Source organism: Triticum urartu, chromosome 6A (genome assembly GCF_056163025.1).
Source record: "Triticum urartu cultivar PI428250 chromosome 6A, HENAU_Tu73, whole genome shotgun sequence".
Taxonomy (NCBI): domain Eukaryota; kingdom Viridiplantae; phylum Streptophyta; class Magnoliopsida; order Poales; family Poaceae; genus Triticum; species Triticum urartu.
In genome coordinates, this window is record NC_141878.1 from 32,357,980 (window position 1) to 32,371,444 (window position 13,465).

Sequence of the window (13,465 nt, forward strand, 5' to 3'; positions counted from 1 at the left end):
GCAAACTATAAAAAATATTCCACCACTCATCATCTACCTTGGTTGGTGAGATTTTTGAATTGAGACTTATAAACTGGAAAGGAGGGAGTAGGTAGATACTGTAACATAATAAATGTGATGCTACTACATGTCATGCATGACAATAAATAAGATCATCTATTATACTAATCTATAATAGTACTACGAGTGCGGGCTTACGGCGGCCGAGCACCAGGCAGGCCGGAATCATAGTCGTTCGAATGGGCTTTGGGATCTGAAATCAGTCACGTTGTTGGCAGGCTGCTGTCAGCCTAGGCCCGCATATACGGTCCGGGATACAGCTAGTTGCAGCGTAGGCGTACATGTTTGGCCCATCGTTGTTCGTTCGAATCGGCACTCCTCCTCCTGAACCCCGTGGGAGAAGCGGCAGCCACAGAACAGCCCTGCCTCTCGGCCCCATTCACTCTCTCCGCCGGACGACGGCGGCGCCGGTGCTGTGCCGCGAGATGTCCAACAATGGTGTTGACTGCAATGGGTATGTGTATTCCGCCGCCCCCCTTTTTCCTTCCGCCCCCTCCTTTTCTTCAGGTCATGGCCTGCTTAATCCCCATGGAGGATTTGGATAGAGTTGACTGAGGAGCTCGATTTTGTACAGGATCCTTGGCGTTTACTGCTTCTCTCCAACCTGTGGAGTCGCAGGACTCCATGAGTGTCGTCAATGGCCAGATGGGCGACGGCGGCGCGACCGCACATCCACGTATAGAACCTCGTCTCTTTCCATTGATCTGAGTTCATTTTGTTGTGTCAAACCCTTTTCTGCAGGATGCGTGTTCATGCGGCGGTGCTGATTGGTGCTGTCCTACCGGTGAAGTCGCAGGATTCCATGGCATCGCAGATGACCAGATGGGCCGCGGTGGCGAGGGCATAGAGATGTATGGGAACACCGGCTTTGCGGCGTGATCAGAAGCTATAAGTGGCTGGACAAGGAGGTAATTGTGGATTAAAAAATCTCTCATCTAGCACAGGAAATGGTTTAATTTTCGGGATAATGCTAGACTGTCATGGTTTTCTAGTCAAAGACGCTTCTTGTTCAAACCAGAAGCATCCGAATTTGCAAAACAGATAGCCTCTTTTGTGCCTTGAATTGCGAAGCTAACTGAGATTTCCTGGTTGTTTGTGTATAGCATACCCCTTTTTTGGTCCTGAATTCTGAACCTTACTGATTTTTTTTTGGTCGTGTGTTATGAGTGTATCCGGGTATTGATTTTCCACAATCAGTGATGCACTCATGGTCATGTGTATTTGTTTGTCTACGTTACTTAATAGATTTAGTTATTTTTATCTGTATGCACCCATCAGTTAGTTAACTGAAATTTGCTAAAAGTGGTGCATTATGTTCTTTAACTGCTATACTGAAGCAGCGGATCGAAACATTTAAAAACAATCAGCTCGTAAGTAATTAACTAGGACTTGGTGGTTATTTTATTATTATAGTATGCATTTTTGGGCCTGTATTATGAATGTGACTGAAATATCCTTGTTTTGTGTTATTAGTAGAATAGTCCCCCCCCCCCCCCCCCCCCCCTAATTCTGAACCTAACTGAAATTTATTTGCTAGGGTGAGGATCGGAAAAACACCTGCTGAGCATGAGTGGGGTTTCACTCTGATTTGGTATTGAACATTTCCTTTTCTTTTTTTGCAGAGTGGAGTTTCATTGAGAGCTAACCTGCCAATCGAGAGGCATGCCAATAATGTTTACATCCGAGCGACTTTGATCAATTTAGCTTAGTTATGTACAAAGCTGGTGCATATGTGCTAGACGAACTAGAACTGAACATATGTTAGCATTTGGATTTTACAGTGTCCAATTGCTAGTAATGTACATATTTGCTGCAGGTTAATTAATTGGTTGGTCTATAGTACGCGGTGGTAACTTGGTTATCTGCCGCTGACTAATTATCTGATTTGGTTAAGTAGTTGGTCTATAGTGCATATCTATTTCTTTTCATCTGATTTGTTTATATACCCTTGGCACGACACTGAACATCTTTGGGGAGTAATTCTTTTGGTATGAGGGACACTTTAGACTGCAGATTGGTTTTTGGGGAGGCAGTCGATGATTAGCCAAACGAAGTGTGATTTCTGATGGTAGACTAAATTTTTGGGGAGACACTTGTGGTTTTGGGGATACAGTCAATGGCAATGGTGGACTGAACTTTCTGAACATATTGTTCACCAGGTTGTTATTCAATTTTTATTTAGTGTTAGTGTGATTTTAATCATGTCCCAAGGTGATGCCAATTGGATTTTAGTCGTAGTGCAGATGCGGAAGTTGCCATCTGGGAATGCAGATTACGAGGTGAATGCTAGCCTGCATTTTGGTTTTGGGAGACAGTAAATAGTTAGCCAAACTAGTGTATTTTTCCTGAGATTTTAATTGTCGTCCTGTCTCTCTTAAGACTGGAAATTGTAGTTCCCCTGTAACTTGATTAAGATCCATTGGAGGATATTTTGGGACTAGGGGATGAATTGACTTTTATATCTGTGGGAGAAAAATGTTAGCTTTGATGTGTACTGCTTAATATTAATTTGTTCAAACTGGAACACTTGGTCATGGATTTGCCTTTGCTAGGATCAGAATGTATGTGACTATGAGTATGACCCTTGTTGTAGGATTTGATGCATGCGATCTGGTGTTATTTAGGATTCCATATCTTGCAGCACGGTTATTTCCTTTCACTTGGATTCACACCATAGTTCTACAAATGTTGCAGGATTAGGATACGGAGGAGAGGGAGATCCCAACTGCTCTAGAGCATATCCAGAGAAGAGTGATGGGCCAGTTGTGGATCCCTGAATGTTGTTCTGTACTATTGTTGTGAACTGTCAATGGTGGTGTGTGTGGATTTGTCCTAGCTCAACAATCTCTGTCGTGTGGATTTGTTGTAGCTCAGCAAATGCTTGTTTGGTGGCTAATATAATTAGTTGCAGTCATTGTTTTCCACGTACGTAGATTGCGTGTTGTGACTCTTATTTGCATGGATTGTGTTTTATTTCTTTAGAACTTTTTATTTTCTTAAACTTGAATTCGGAAGTGTTGCATTCCCATCAGCCTTGAATCTTGTGTGGACTTGTTGGTCCTCAACTTAATATATGCATTTGGCTTGATCTGAGTTGGCATGCGTGGAGTACTGCAGTTTTGTTGTTGACAGATTTTCTTAGATTGATACCATAACTGTTGGTGCGTTTGCTTTACATGCACTGCATAGTTTGGTTTGCACAGTTTCGGGCGTGTAATGTGATGCCTAGGTTAGTGACGAGGTCAAGTGAAGTGACAGCAAATGCCCTGGAGCCTCCCCTGTGACGTGCAGGAAGCAGTGAGCGGCATGGGCTCAGGGAGTGCTCAGGCAGTTCCCACCATTGCAAATATATCCCCACGGCATGGGCAAACGAGAAACTGATGAGTGGTCGGTTGTGTTCTCCAGCAACAATTAATGATCATCTTGGAGGTGTGGTTGATTAGTCTAACAATGATGGTTGGTTTGAGTACTTAGACAAAACACCAATACTACTGACCAGCGCTCGGCCACGAGTAAATCAAAACTGACTGTTGTAACGAGGGTACAGTAATGTTAAACCCATGTTAATTATAGTACATATTGTCGTCTTTGAACTACTTTGTTTACGTACTTTATTATGGGCATTCACTAACATGAAGATTGGTGCCTGTGAAACCTTCACTATGCATGCTGGTTAATTTGCTACTCCTTTTATCCCAAAATATAAGAACGTTTTTAACACTACACTAATATTAAAAACGTTCTTATATTATGGAACAGAGGGAGTAGTAATTTTAAAAACTTTGACTACGGCCGATCTCAATTTCGTAAAGTGCACCGGCTTGCAATTCTGTTTTAACCGAGCGGTGTTGTTGTGCACTCAGCGTAAACCGAAGTGCACAACGTGCAATTAGCATGGTGCTGCCGCTGAGGCATCTTAAGTGCAAGCTACCATTTGTAAATACAAGTGTTTCTTCTGTAAACATGATTAGTTAGGCTCAAGAACACCGGTTGGCTGGATTTTCTATAGCGTGTCAAACTGAAAAAACTCATTAACAAATGAATCATAATCGTTTCAGCACAAAAAATCTAATTGTGACACGTTTTGTTAATAAAGAAGCATTGCTCACAATCATTTGGAGCTAAGTGAGGAGGGGGGAGGTAGATGACAACAGGGATGGGTGATGTGAAGACGTAGTTAATTCCAAGACATGACTTGGGTGTAGAAAGAGAACCACGCTGCGCGGCGAAAAGCTGACACACGGCAATGGGCGTCACGTGGAAAACCTAAACTCGCTGATGCTAATTAATGGTTAATATGCGTCAGCGTGCCAATATCACGTGGTTGTGATGGACTTAACCTTGATGGGCCTAATTCGATTGTTGTTTCAGAATTATAAAAATTCTTAAGATAACAAATCACGTGCCAGTCTGGTGGTAGTGTATTGCAAACAAAGAAAAAGATGTTAATCATGTTGTAATCCATGGTGAAAGCTGGCAATAAAAACAACAATCGAAGAAGTTGAGCATGCTTAATCCTTGATAACTGCTGCGAACCAACGTGCGTGTTCGCTGGACCTGGACGGGAGTGATCCACGTCGACACTTGTGAGAACTTGTGGTCGTCCCTGTGCAACGTCGCTCCACAGAATGCACGCACGACGTATAGGGCTCCGCCCGCAAGGTCGAACAGGCCTCCGACGCCAGCATGCTGCTCGTACATGTCAGCTTCGAGTCAAAGCCCTAGGGGCTTTTGCATGTGGGTGGGCCTTGACTGCTTCAATACGGGCCAAGAAAAAATCAAATACGTGATATATATACACTAGAAGTGCGGATCCACATGAGGGTGTGACGGCCTGGATAGCGACCTGCCTGATGTGCGGCCGCTGTTCGCATTTTTCGATAATATTATATACTATAAAGGTAGTAATATAGACTAATAACGTAGGAGTATGTATGTTACTAGTCTAAGTTACTCCCCACTATGATCAGCAAGGCTGAGCTTCCCTTCTCTGCTGCTCCAGCAATCTCGGCTTTGTTTTCGCCTTGATTTGCTGCTAACTCTCTCTGCCTGTTTCTACGCGCATGCATTTATTGGCCGACCCTGTTAAAAACTTGACTAGTCACTAGTACAAGCGCAGGCTTCCGTTGCAGTAGTCACAGTCGATTCACAGACCCCGGGTTATGTATCAACTTGTGCATGACCCCGGGTTGCAGTAACCACAGATTTATGGTTTTTGCATGTGAAGGATGCTCCTATGGTTGTGTTTTGGCAATCATAGATAAACTAAAAAGTAACCAACCAACAATAATAATCTAAAAGGTCGATCAATCACCCAGAAACAAAGCGAGTATTATTTGAGGTTTTCTGGTATTTTCTTAGATTAATGTGCAAAGAGATATGCTGAATGGAGAGTATTCTTTTCTAAGGACATCATTGCATATTTTATGTATAATGAATGAAAGTCACATTATGTCCCGCTCTTAAAAATCGTTCATTCCTACACCAATTTTGAATGAAGAGTTTGGCCAATAAATTTTATCATGATATATAGCTAAAAATACACTCTACCCTACGTCTCTTCAAAGTAAATTGGGTCAAAATCCCACTCATAATTTGAGTATTTTTTAAAGATATTTTTGATCCAAAATTTAGATTTTGCTCCATCCTTGTTGAAAACGTCCCACGTATACAGTGCTAGTATTATTGCTTCTGTTGCAAGGAAAATGAATAGTCGGCGTAGACAAGGTCAGTCCACGCGTGAATATCAATGCATGGGCGTGTTCAAAAAAAAATCAATGCATGGGCTGACTCACTGCATGCATGGACCGATACTAGCATATATTCGTCGCACGCAGCTGCATATCCGGCGACGGTACGACGAGGGTTTCACACGCATCATCACGATGATTCCGGCGGCCGCGTTCATTGTGCTGCTGTTCCAGCTCTGCATCTCGGCGCCGGCTGCTCAGGTCACAGGAGGTGCGGGGCCGCCGGCGGCGAGCTGCCCAACCAGCTGCGGCAGCGTGAGCGTGCCGTACCCGTTCGGCATCGGCGAAGGGTGCTACTGGCCGGGCTTCAACCTCACCTGCGACCGGGCGCGCGGCCGAGAGCGGCTGCTCATCGGCGGCCGCAGCGGCACCCTCGAGGTCGTGGACATCTCGCTGGCCAACTCCACGGTGCGCGTCATGGACACCGCTGGCGCCGTGAACATCACTTACTACGGGATCCCCGAGGGCAACGGCACGTGGGGCGGCCTCGCCGGCGCCCGCGCCGGCCCGTACGTGGTGTCGGAGACGCGCAACCAGTTCCTGGTCACCGGGTGCAACGTGCAGGCCACGCTCCTCGTGGAGACCGGCAACGTCATCGTCGGCTGCTCCGCCTTCTGCGCCGTCAACGACCGGTGGTCGAGCGCCGCCACGAGCTCGCTCGAGGAAGTCGCCAAGTGCGCCGGCATCGGCTGCTGCGAGACGCCCATCCCCATCGGCCGCCCGTCCTACGGCGTGGAGTTCAAGTGGGTGGACCCCAACCACGAGAAGGACGGCGAGCTGCCCGCGTACGTTCGCATCGCCGAGAGGGGCTGGTTCGAGGGCGTCTCCGCCGCGCTCCTCAACACGTCGCTCGCGGACGCGTCGAGCCGGACGGCGATCCCCGTGGTGCTGGAGTGGGCGGTGGAGTCCAGGCCGCTTCCGCAGCCGCAGGATACGCTGGGCACGTCGGGCTGCCCGGAGGACGCGGCGACAAGCGCGTGCCGGAGCAGCCTCAGCTCATGCCACAACGTCACCGGCAACTACCGCACCGGCTACGTGTGCCGGTGCCATGACGGGTACCAGGGCAACCCGTACCTCGCCGACGGATGCCAAGACGTCGACGAGTGCGCGCTGCCCGGCACCTGCTCCGGCGGCGAGTGCACCAACACGGCCGGCGGATACATATGCCGGTGTCCGCGTGGGGCCCGCGGCAACCCCCATGTCAAAGATGGCTGCGTCAAATCTTCCTTAGGTAAGCACGACAGCACAACATCAGATCAGAGAGAGACTGTTCTTGCTCTGTTTCACACCAGAGACCATTTCCTAACAAGAGAGACACGTTTTCTGTCAATACTTTTTCAGGTTTAAGTGTCGGCATAGGAATGGGCAGCGGCGTTGGCCTTCTACTAATGGTACTTGGTGCCATCTTTTTTACCAGGAAGATGAAGCGCCGGAGGGCAAAAATGTTGAAGCAGAAGTTCTTCAAGCAAAACAGGGGTTATCTCTTGCAGCAATTGGTGTCACAAAAGGCGGACATCGCCGAGAGGATGATCATCCCCTTGGTGGAGTTGGAGAAGGCCACAAACAATTTCGACAAAGCTCGCGAGATCGGCGGAGGAGGACATGGCACGGTGTACAAAGGGATCATGTCAGACCTGCATGTTGTGGCGATCAAGAGGTCTAAGGTCGCGATCCAGAGGGAGATCGACGAGTTCATCAACGAGGTAGCCATCCTCTCTCAGATCAACCATCGGAACGTGGTGAAGCTCTTTGGGTGCTGCCTCGAGACGGAGGTACCATTGCTAGTGTACGAGTTCATCCCCAATGGGACTCTTTACCATCATCTTCATGCCGAAGAGCCTGAAGCACCGTTGCCATGGTTGGATCGTCTGAGAATTGCAATAGAGACCGCGAGAGCTCTCGCGTACCTTCACTCGGCCGTGTCAATCCCTATAGTTCACAGGGACATCAAGTCTCAGAATATTTTGTTAGATGGCAATCGCGTAGCAAAGGTGTCGGATTTTGGAGCTTCAAGGTGCATTCCGATCGATCAAACGGGGAATGCAACCGCCATCCAAGGGACATTCGGGTACTTAGACCCTATGTACTACTATTCGGGACGACTTACCGAGAGGAGCGATGTTTACAGCTTTGGTGTTCTCCTCATGGAGCTGCTCACTAGGAAAAAACCATGCTCATTTCGGTCGCCGGAGGAGGAAAGCCTTGTCGCACATTTCACTACCTTGCTCGCAACAGGCAATCTAGTCCGTGTGCTAGATCCTCAGATTGTGGTGGAAGGGGGCAAGGAGGTTGAAGAGGTAGCTATGTTGGCAGCGGCATGTGTGAGGATGGAAGGAGACCACCGGCCGACCATGAGGCAAGTCGAGATGACACTCGAGAGCCTTCGAGTACCCAATGAAAATGCTAAGATGTATGAGATGGTTGCACCTAGCTATGCAGTGGTTACGGGTAAGAGCACAGAGGAGGTGAGCAGACAATATAGCCTAGAAGAAGAGTATTTGTTGTCATCAAGATACCCACGATAGTGAATGTATTTTGGTGCTAGTTAAGTTTAACTAGAAACTAAGGATTTTTTTCATTGATTTGTACACAAGGATTAAAGGGCTTGTATGTTTTACTATTTTTTGTATTTTATGGAAACAACGAGGCCTCTCTTAACCATGTCATACACACCAAGGAACGAGCCCTTTAAATTTGAAATGGGGCTCGGATCTGAAGTGGACATAAGACACACATGCGTATAAGAAAGAAAAAGATTTTAGTAGTGACTATCAAGCGTCCTTGAATGGGTCAGTCAACACATATGGATAGTTAACCTTAGGTATGCAGGTTGTGACACCAAAGAAAATGCAACACGGGTCTTCTTTTTCTTTTCAGAACTATCACGCATTTTATTTATTCAGCAAAGTCGGCTGTCTCCTCAGAGATCACCCTCAAGATACAATCAGGTCGGGATTCAGTCCACACATTACTCACCCCCTTCCCTAGCTAGAATATGGGCGATGTTGACGTGTTTGATGGGTCTCTTTGACTAGGTGTGGAATTTATGCTAGTAGATGATCTCATACATCTGTGACAGATGTGGAATGGGAATTTGGGGATGACATGAAGAAATTATATAAAATACTTCCTTCGTTCATTTTTATAAGACCTTGAAGACATTTTAAACAATGTGCTAAATAGCTCATTTTAAGTTGTCTGAAACGACTTACAAAAGTGAACGGAGGAAATGGTTCAATTGCTTGCTTCGAGATGTATTTAGGTGCAACTTAGAAGAGTTAATAATACACAAGAGTTGTTGACATATCATTACACTTTAGCTACACGTCAGGCAACTGAATATTTAATTTGGGTCAGTCAATATTGTAACCGTTGATTCAAGTAACGATATACGTGTGAAAGTTCACAATGGATTTGACTGCCCCGTTGATTTCCTCAGTCGATTTTCGTTTCTTGCTGGTGCATGCATGTCTTCAGTTCTTGTGTGTAAATGTACATTTGTGTGTGTGTGTGTGAGAGAGAGAGAGAGAGAACAACTGAGCACACACTTTTTTCCTTGTGGTTTTTATTATCTTTTATTTTGTTTTTTAGTCAGGTTTTGTTTTTTCTTTGTGTGTATGTTTGGATGTAACTGTGTGTAAATGTACACGTGCAAGTATTATATAATGTGTGTGCAAATTATACTAGAGTGCGGAAATTCCACTATTATATGTATATTCTTGCATACTATAAAAAGTGCAATTTTTATGCTATTTGTGCGAAAGTTTCTTATTTATTTTCTTTCTTCTTCAGGGATAATATCAATACCACTAATTCATTTTTCTTAGAAAATGCCATTTATTACTATTATTTTTCTTTTTTTGTGTGCAAGTATGCACGCATGTACTAAAATAATATGTGTGTAAATTATATAAGATTTCGATGTTACACTATTATATGTGTATTGCTTGCATGTTACAAGAAGTACATTTTTGGTGCAAAACTGTGTGCAATTTTTTAATTTTCTTTGTTGTTAAAAGGTAATATCAATGTCATCAATTCATTTTTTCCTTAGAAACTTTATTTTTATTTTGTTTAGTTTTTCTTCATTTTCTGTCTTCTTAAAGGGTGATACCGGCGCCACTAATTCATTCTTGCCTTAGAAAACTTCATTATTTAGGTTTAGTTTTAATTTTATTTTCTTTCTTCTTTCAGGATAATACCAATGACATCCTTTTGAAAAATGCTCCGGAAGCTTTGTTGGTTGATCATGATGTATTTGCTTCTAAAGCAGCATGGCGGTGCGTCGGAGCTTGTCGGCGATGGCAGCGTGATGGCAGCGTGTCAGGCGTCGAGATGGTGTATCGTTGGGCCATTGGAGTCGCCAGACAGGAGACGTGTCGGTCTGGCTGCTCGAGCTGGGCAGGCCGAGGGCGGCGTGGGTCGCGGGTGGCCGGCTCCGCCGTGGCCGTTGGTTGGTGGAGTTAGCGGCGCGACAGTGGTGGTTTGGCCCTAGCGCTCTACTTCCGACAAGTCATCTTTCTGTCATATGTCGATCTCTTGTATCTGGCCGCTAACAAGTTCCGATCTTCCCATGTAATATCTATACAGATTGGTGTATGTTGCCCCTGGATATCTAGATTGGAAAGGTTCAGGTCGTGCGCTTAAGAGGGCACAGTGCGAAGCTTCGCTTTTTATCGATGTCATGGAACATGTCTAAGTTAAGATTCCTAAGGCATTGATAGAGGTAGAGAAAGTCATGTCGGCTGCGATTGGAGATTTTGAAGCTTTGGTGGAAGGATGCATTGGATGTGATGAATTCTGTGTGCCAGGTGTTTGGTGACCTGCATCAGCGGCCTCGACAAGTGGGGGCGACAACACTCGAGGACTGCATTTTTGATGGTGCTCCTCGAGTACGGAGTCTTGATTCCCAAGGTGAAAGGCCAAGGTTTGACTTTTATTGGTTGTACTTGCAATGACCTTGTTGAGGACACTGTGTTTTGGGGTGAATTCAGACTTTCTCCAAAATGAAAATCCAAGATCTTCGATCGAACAACGACAACACTCATGCATTGTATATTCATGGAGGCGTTGTTTCGAAGAACCTGTTTTGTATTCATCTTCGATGGAGGTTAGAGTGTTGTTGATACTAGTGACTGATCACCTTGATGGAGTTTTTTTTCTTTTGTTTTTCTTTTTGTTGTGTGTATCTTTGATGCTTTTGGGACATATTGTTTTTTTAGCATCAGTACAAACACAAGCACTCATATACACGCGCATACACTCATCCCTATGAACGCACACACGCACATCCTACCCTTATGAGCACCTCCGAGAGACTGAGCCGACATATCATCTTTTGGGACATATTGTTGATAGAGAGACTAGATGTAATTGATATCTTTACGATATTAATACATTCTCTCTTTTTTTGAATCGGGCATTACCCCTTTCCATTACTGCGACATAACGGAAATACAACAGTCCAAAGAGGAGAAAAGAGGAAGCGAGTTCAACGCATCACCGGGAAACCCACCGTGAGCACTCGCCATCGAGATTACTCACTGTGGGGCGAAAACCCGACGACACCAAATCTCTGTAGCTAAGGACCAGGGTCAAACAACCCCAAAAGAGCACAAAACACAAGCTCGCAACAGTCGAGCAGAATAAGTTCAGACCCACGCAGGGGAGAGCAACTCAAGCATCAAACTAAACCACAGGGACATAGCTCTAGTAGAATCAGCAGGTCGCCTCTTCACGGTTCGCAGCACAAATCCTCATCATCATCGACGCATTCTCCTTCAGCATCTTCGCGCCGTCCCTCATGGCAGTAGCGTCATCCTGCTTCATCATTCCTGCCCAATAGCAAATTAAAGCACAGGTAGAGAAAATACATTCAAACGGGCTCGTAAGAGGTTTGAACTCAAAGGTGGCCCTGTTGCGACATGACCAGATCGCCCAGCACACAGCAGCGATCCCTGCTGTATAGAACTTCCCCCCCCCCCAAGTAGGAATGTAAAACACCAAGAGTAGGCCTGCCAAATATTATCAGGGCATAAAGTAGTGCCAAACATACATGCCACTGTTCTCCAGATTATCCTGGCAACAGGGCAAGTAAAGAACAAATGCTGTGCGGTCTCTCTTCCTTCACAAAAAGAACATTTTGAATTTCCTTTCCAAACGCGATGTTTCATCACATCCCTAGTCAGGACAGCATCCTGAAAAAGTTGCCACAGGAATATTTGAATTTTGAGAGGGATTCTAGCACTCCAGATCCATCTGTAATCACACCCAGCGGCATTCTTTTCCAGGAACGAGTACACCAATTTGGTGGTAAAAGAGGTCTTACCACCCAAGCCCCATTTGATCACATCAGAGGCATCTGAAACACATGCTTCCCTGGCCCTATTACCAACCACGGCCCATTGATCTAAGAGCTCACCATTCAACCTCCTTCTAAAGAATGAGGAGGGATCAGCATTTGCGTATTTATCAATAGTGCACTCAGGATAATTGCAGATCGAGAAAAGACGGGGAAACTGCTCAGCCAGAGGGATATTGTCCCCAATGGGTCAATCCATAGCCTAGCAATGTTTCCCGATTATACAATTACTCTCCTCCCTGCCATATAAAGATTCTTCACCTTCATGATCGCTTTTCAGCATGGTGAATCATTGCACTTCATTTTAATGTCAGCCACAGTAGCCCTACTGAAGTATTTGGCTTTTACAATATCCTGCCATAGGCCAGATTTAGTTTTTAATTTCCATCACCATTTAGTAAGCAGGCTAAGGTTCTGCTTATGTAAGTCTTTCACACCCAGCCCTCCTTTATTCTTGGATCTACAAATCCTAGTCCATTTAACAAGGTAGTACCGTTTCTTATTCTGAGTCACATGCCAAAAGAATCTCCTTCTACATTTATCAATCCTGGCCAGAATAGTTTTAGATAGAAGGTACATGGACATATAATAAAAAGCAATACTAGAAATATTAGCATTGAGCAATGTCAAGCGCCCCCCAGATGAGGCATTGCCCCCCAGGCCAGAATCACATCTCTTAATGAATCTGGACTCTAAAAAGTCCCAGTCAGCTACTCGTAAAGAAGAAAAGGTCACTGGCACCCCCAGATACTTCATGGGAAAGTGCCCTATTTGACAATCGAACATATCAACATATGCTCTAAGGATATCATCATCCCCCCCTACACACAGGATCTCACTTTTCTGGAAATTGATTTTGAGCCCAGACATGAGCTCAAAAATGTATAACAACAACTTCATGTTCACAGCCTTCTCTAGATCATGGTCAATGCACAAAACTGTATCATCTGCATATTGCAATATGGCCACTCCCTTTTCAACAAGGTCCGGAGCGAGCCCAACAACTAAATCATTCTTCTGTGCCTGCAGCACCATTTTACACAGGCATTCAACAGCAATGTTAAAAAGGAAGGGCGACACCGGATCCCCTTGTTTAACCCCTTTAAAGTTCTTGAAATATGGGCCCATAACGTTGTTCAACTTCACGCTAACTGTGCCATCGACCAGAACACTTTTAATCCACCCACACCATGTGGGACCAAACCCTCTCATCTCGAGACATTCCAAAAGAAAGTCCCAATTCACTTTGTCATATGCTTTCTCGAAATCAAGCTTAATGACAATACCCACTTTC

At 45.2% G+C, this 13,465-nt stretch overlaps 1 protein-coding gene and 1 long non-coding RNA gene across 2 annotated transcripts; both read left to right on the top strand.

The window, feature by feature from the left end:
• Positions 1-448: 448 nt before the first annotated feature.
• LOC125514206 (uncharacterized) lies at positions 449-2,974 on the top strand. Its single transcript, XR_015608491.1, has 3 exons — positions 449-514; positions 679-968; positions 2,755-2,974. It is a non-coding gene; the product is annotated as an uncharacterized LOC125514206 (long non-coding RNA).
• Positions 2,975-5,742: 2,768 nt separating this feature from the next.
• LOC125516860 (wall-associated receptor kinase 1-like) lies at positions 5,743-8,486 on the top strand. The gene is made up of 2 exons (XM_048682151.2): positions 5,743-7,041; positions 7,152-8,486. The coding sequence occupies exons 1-2, from the start codon at positions 5,766-5,768 to the stop codon at positions 8,333-8,335; spliced, it is 2,460 nt and encodes an 819-aa protein (XP_048538108.2). The 5' UTR covers positions 5,743-5,765; the 3' UTR covers positions 8,336-8,486.
• Positions 8,487-13,465: the final 4,979 nt, after the last annotated feature.

What these genes read in the sequence shown, in the direction of transcription:
- LOC125516860 (XM_048682151.2), top strand. Translation starts at nt 5,766, where the DNA reads ATGAATAGTCGGCGTAGACAAGGTCAGTCCACGCGTGAATATCAATGC. An exon ending in CTGCGTCAAATCTTCCTTAG is followed by an intron (nt 7,042 to 7,151) that starts GTAAGCACGACA and finishes ATACTTTTTCAG; the next exon opens with GTTTAAGTGTCGGCATAGGA.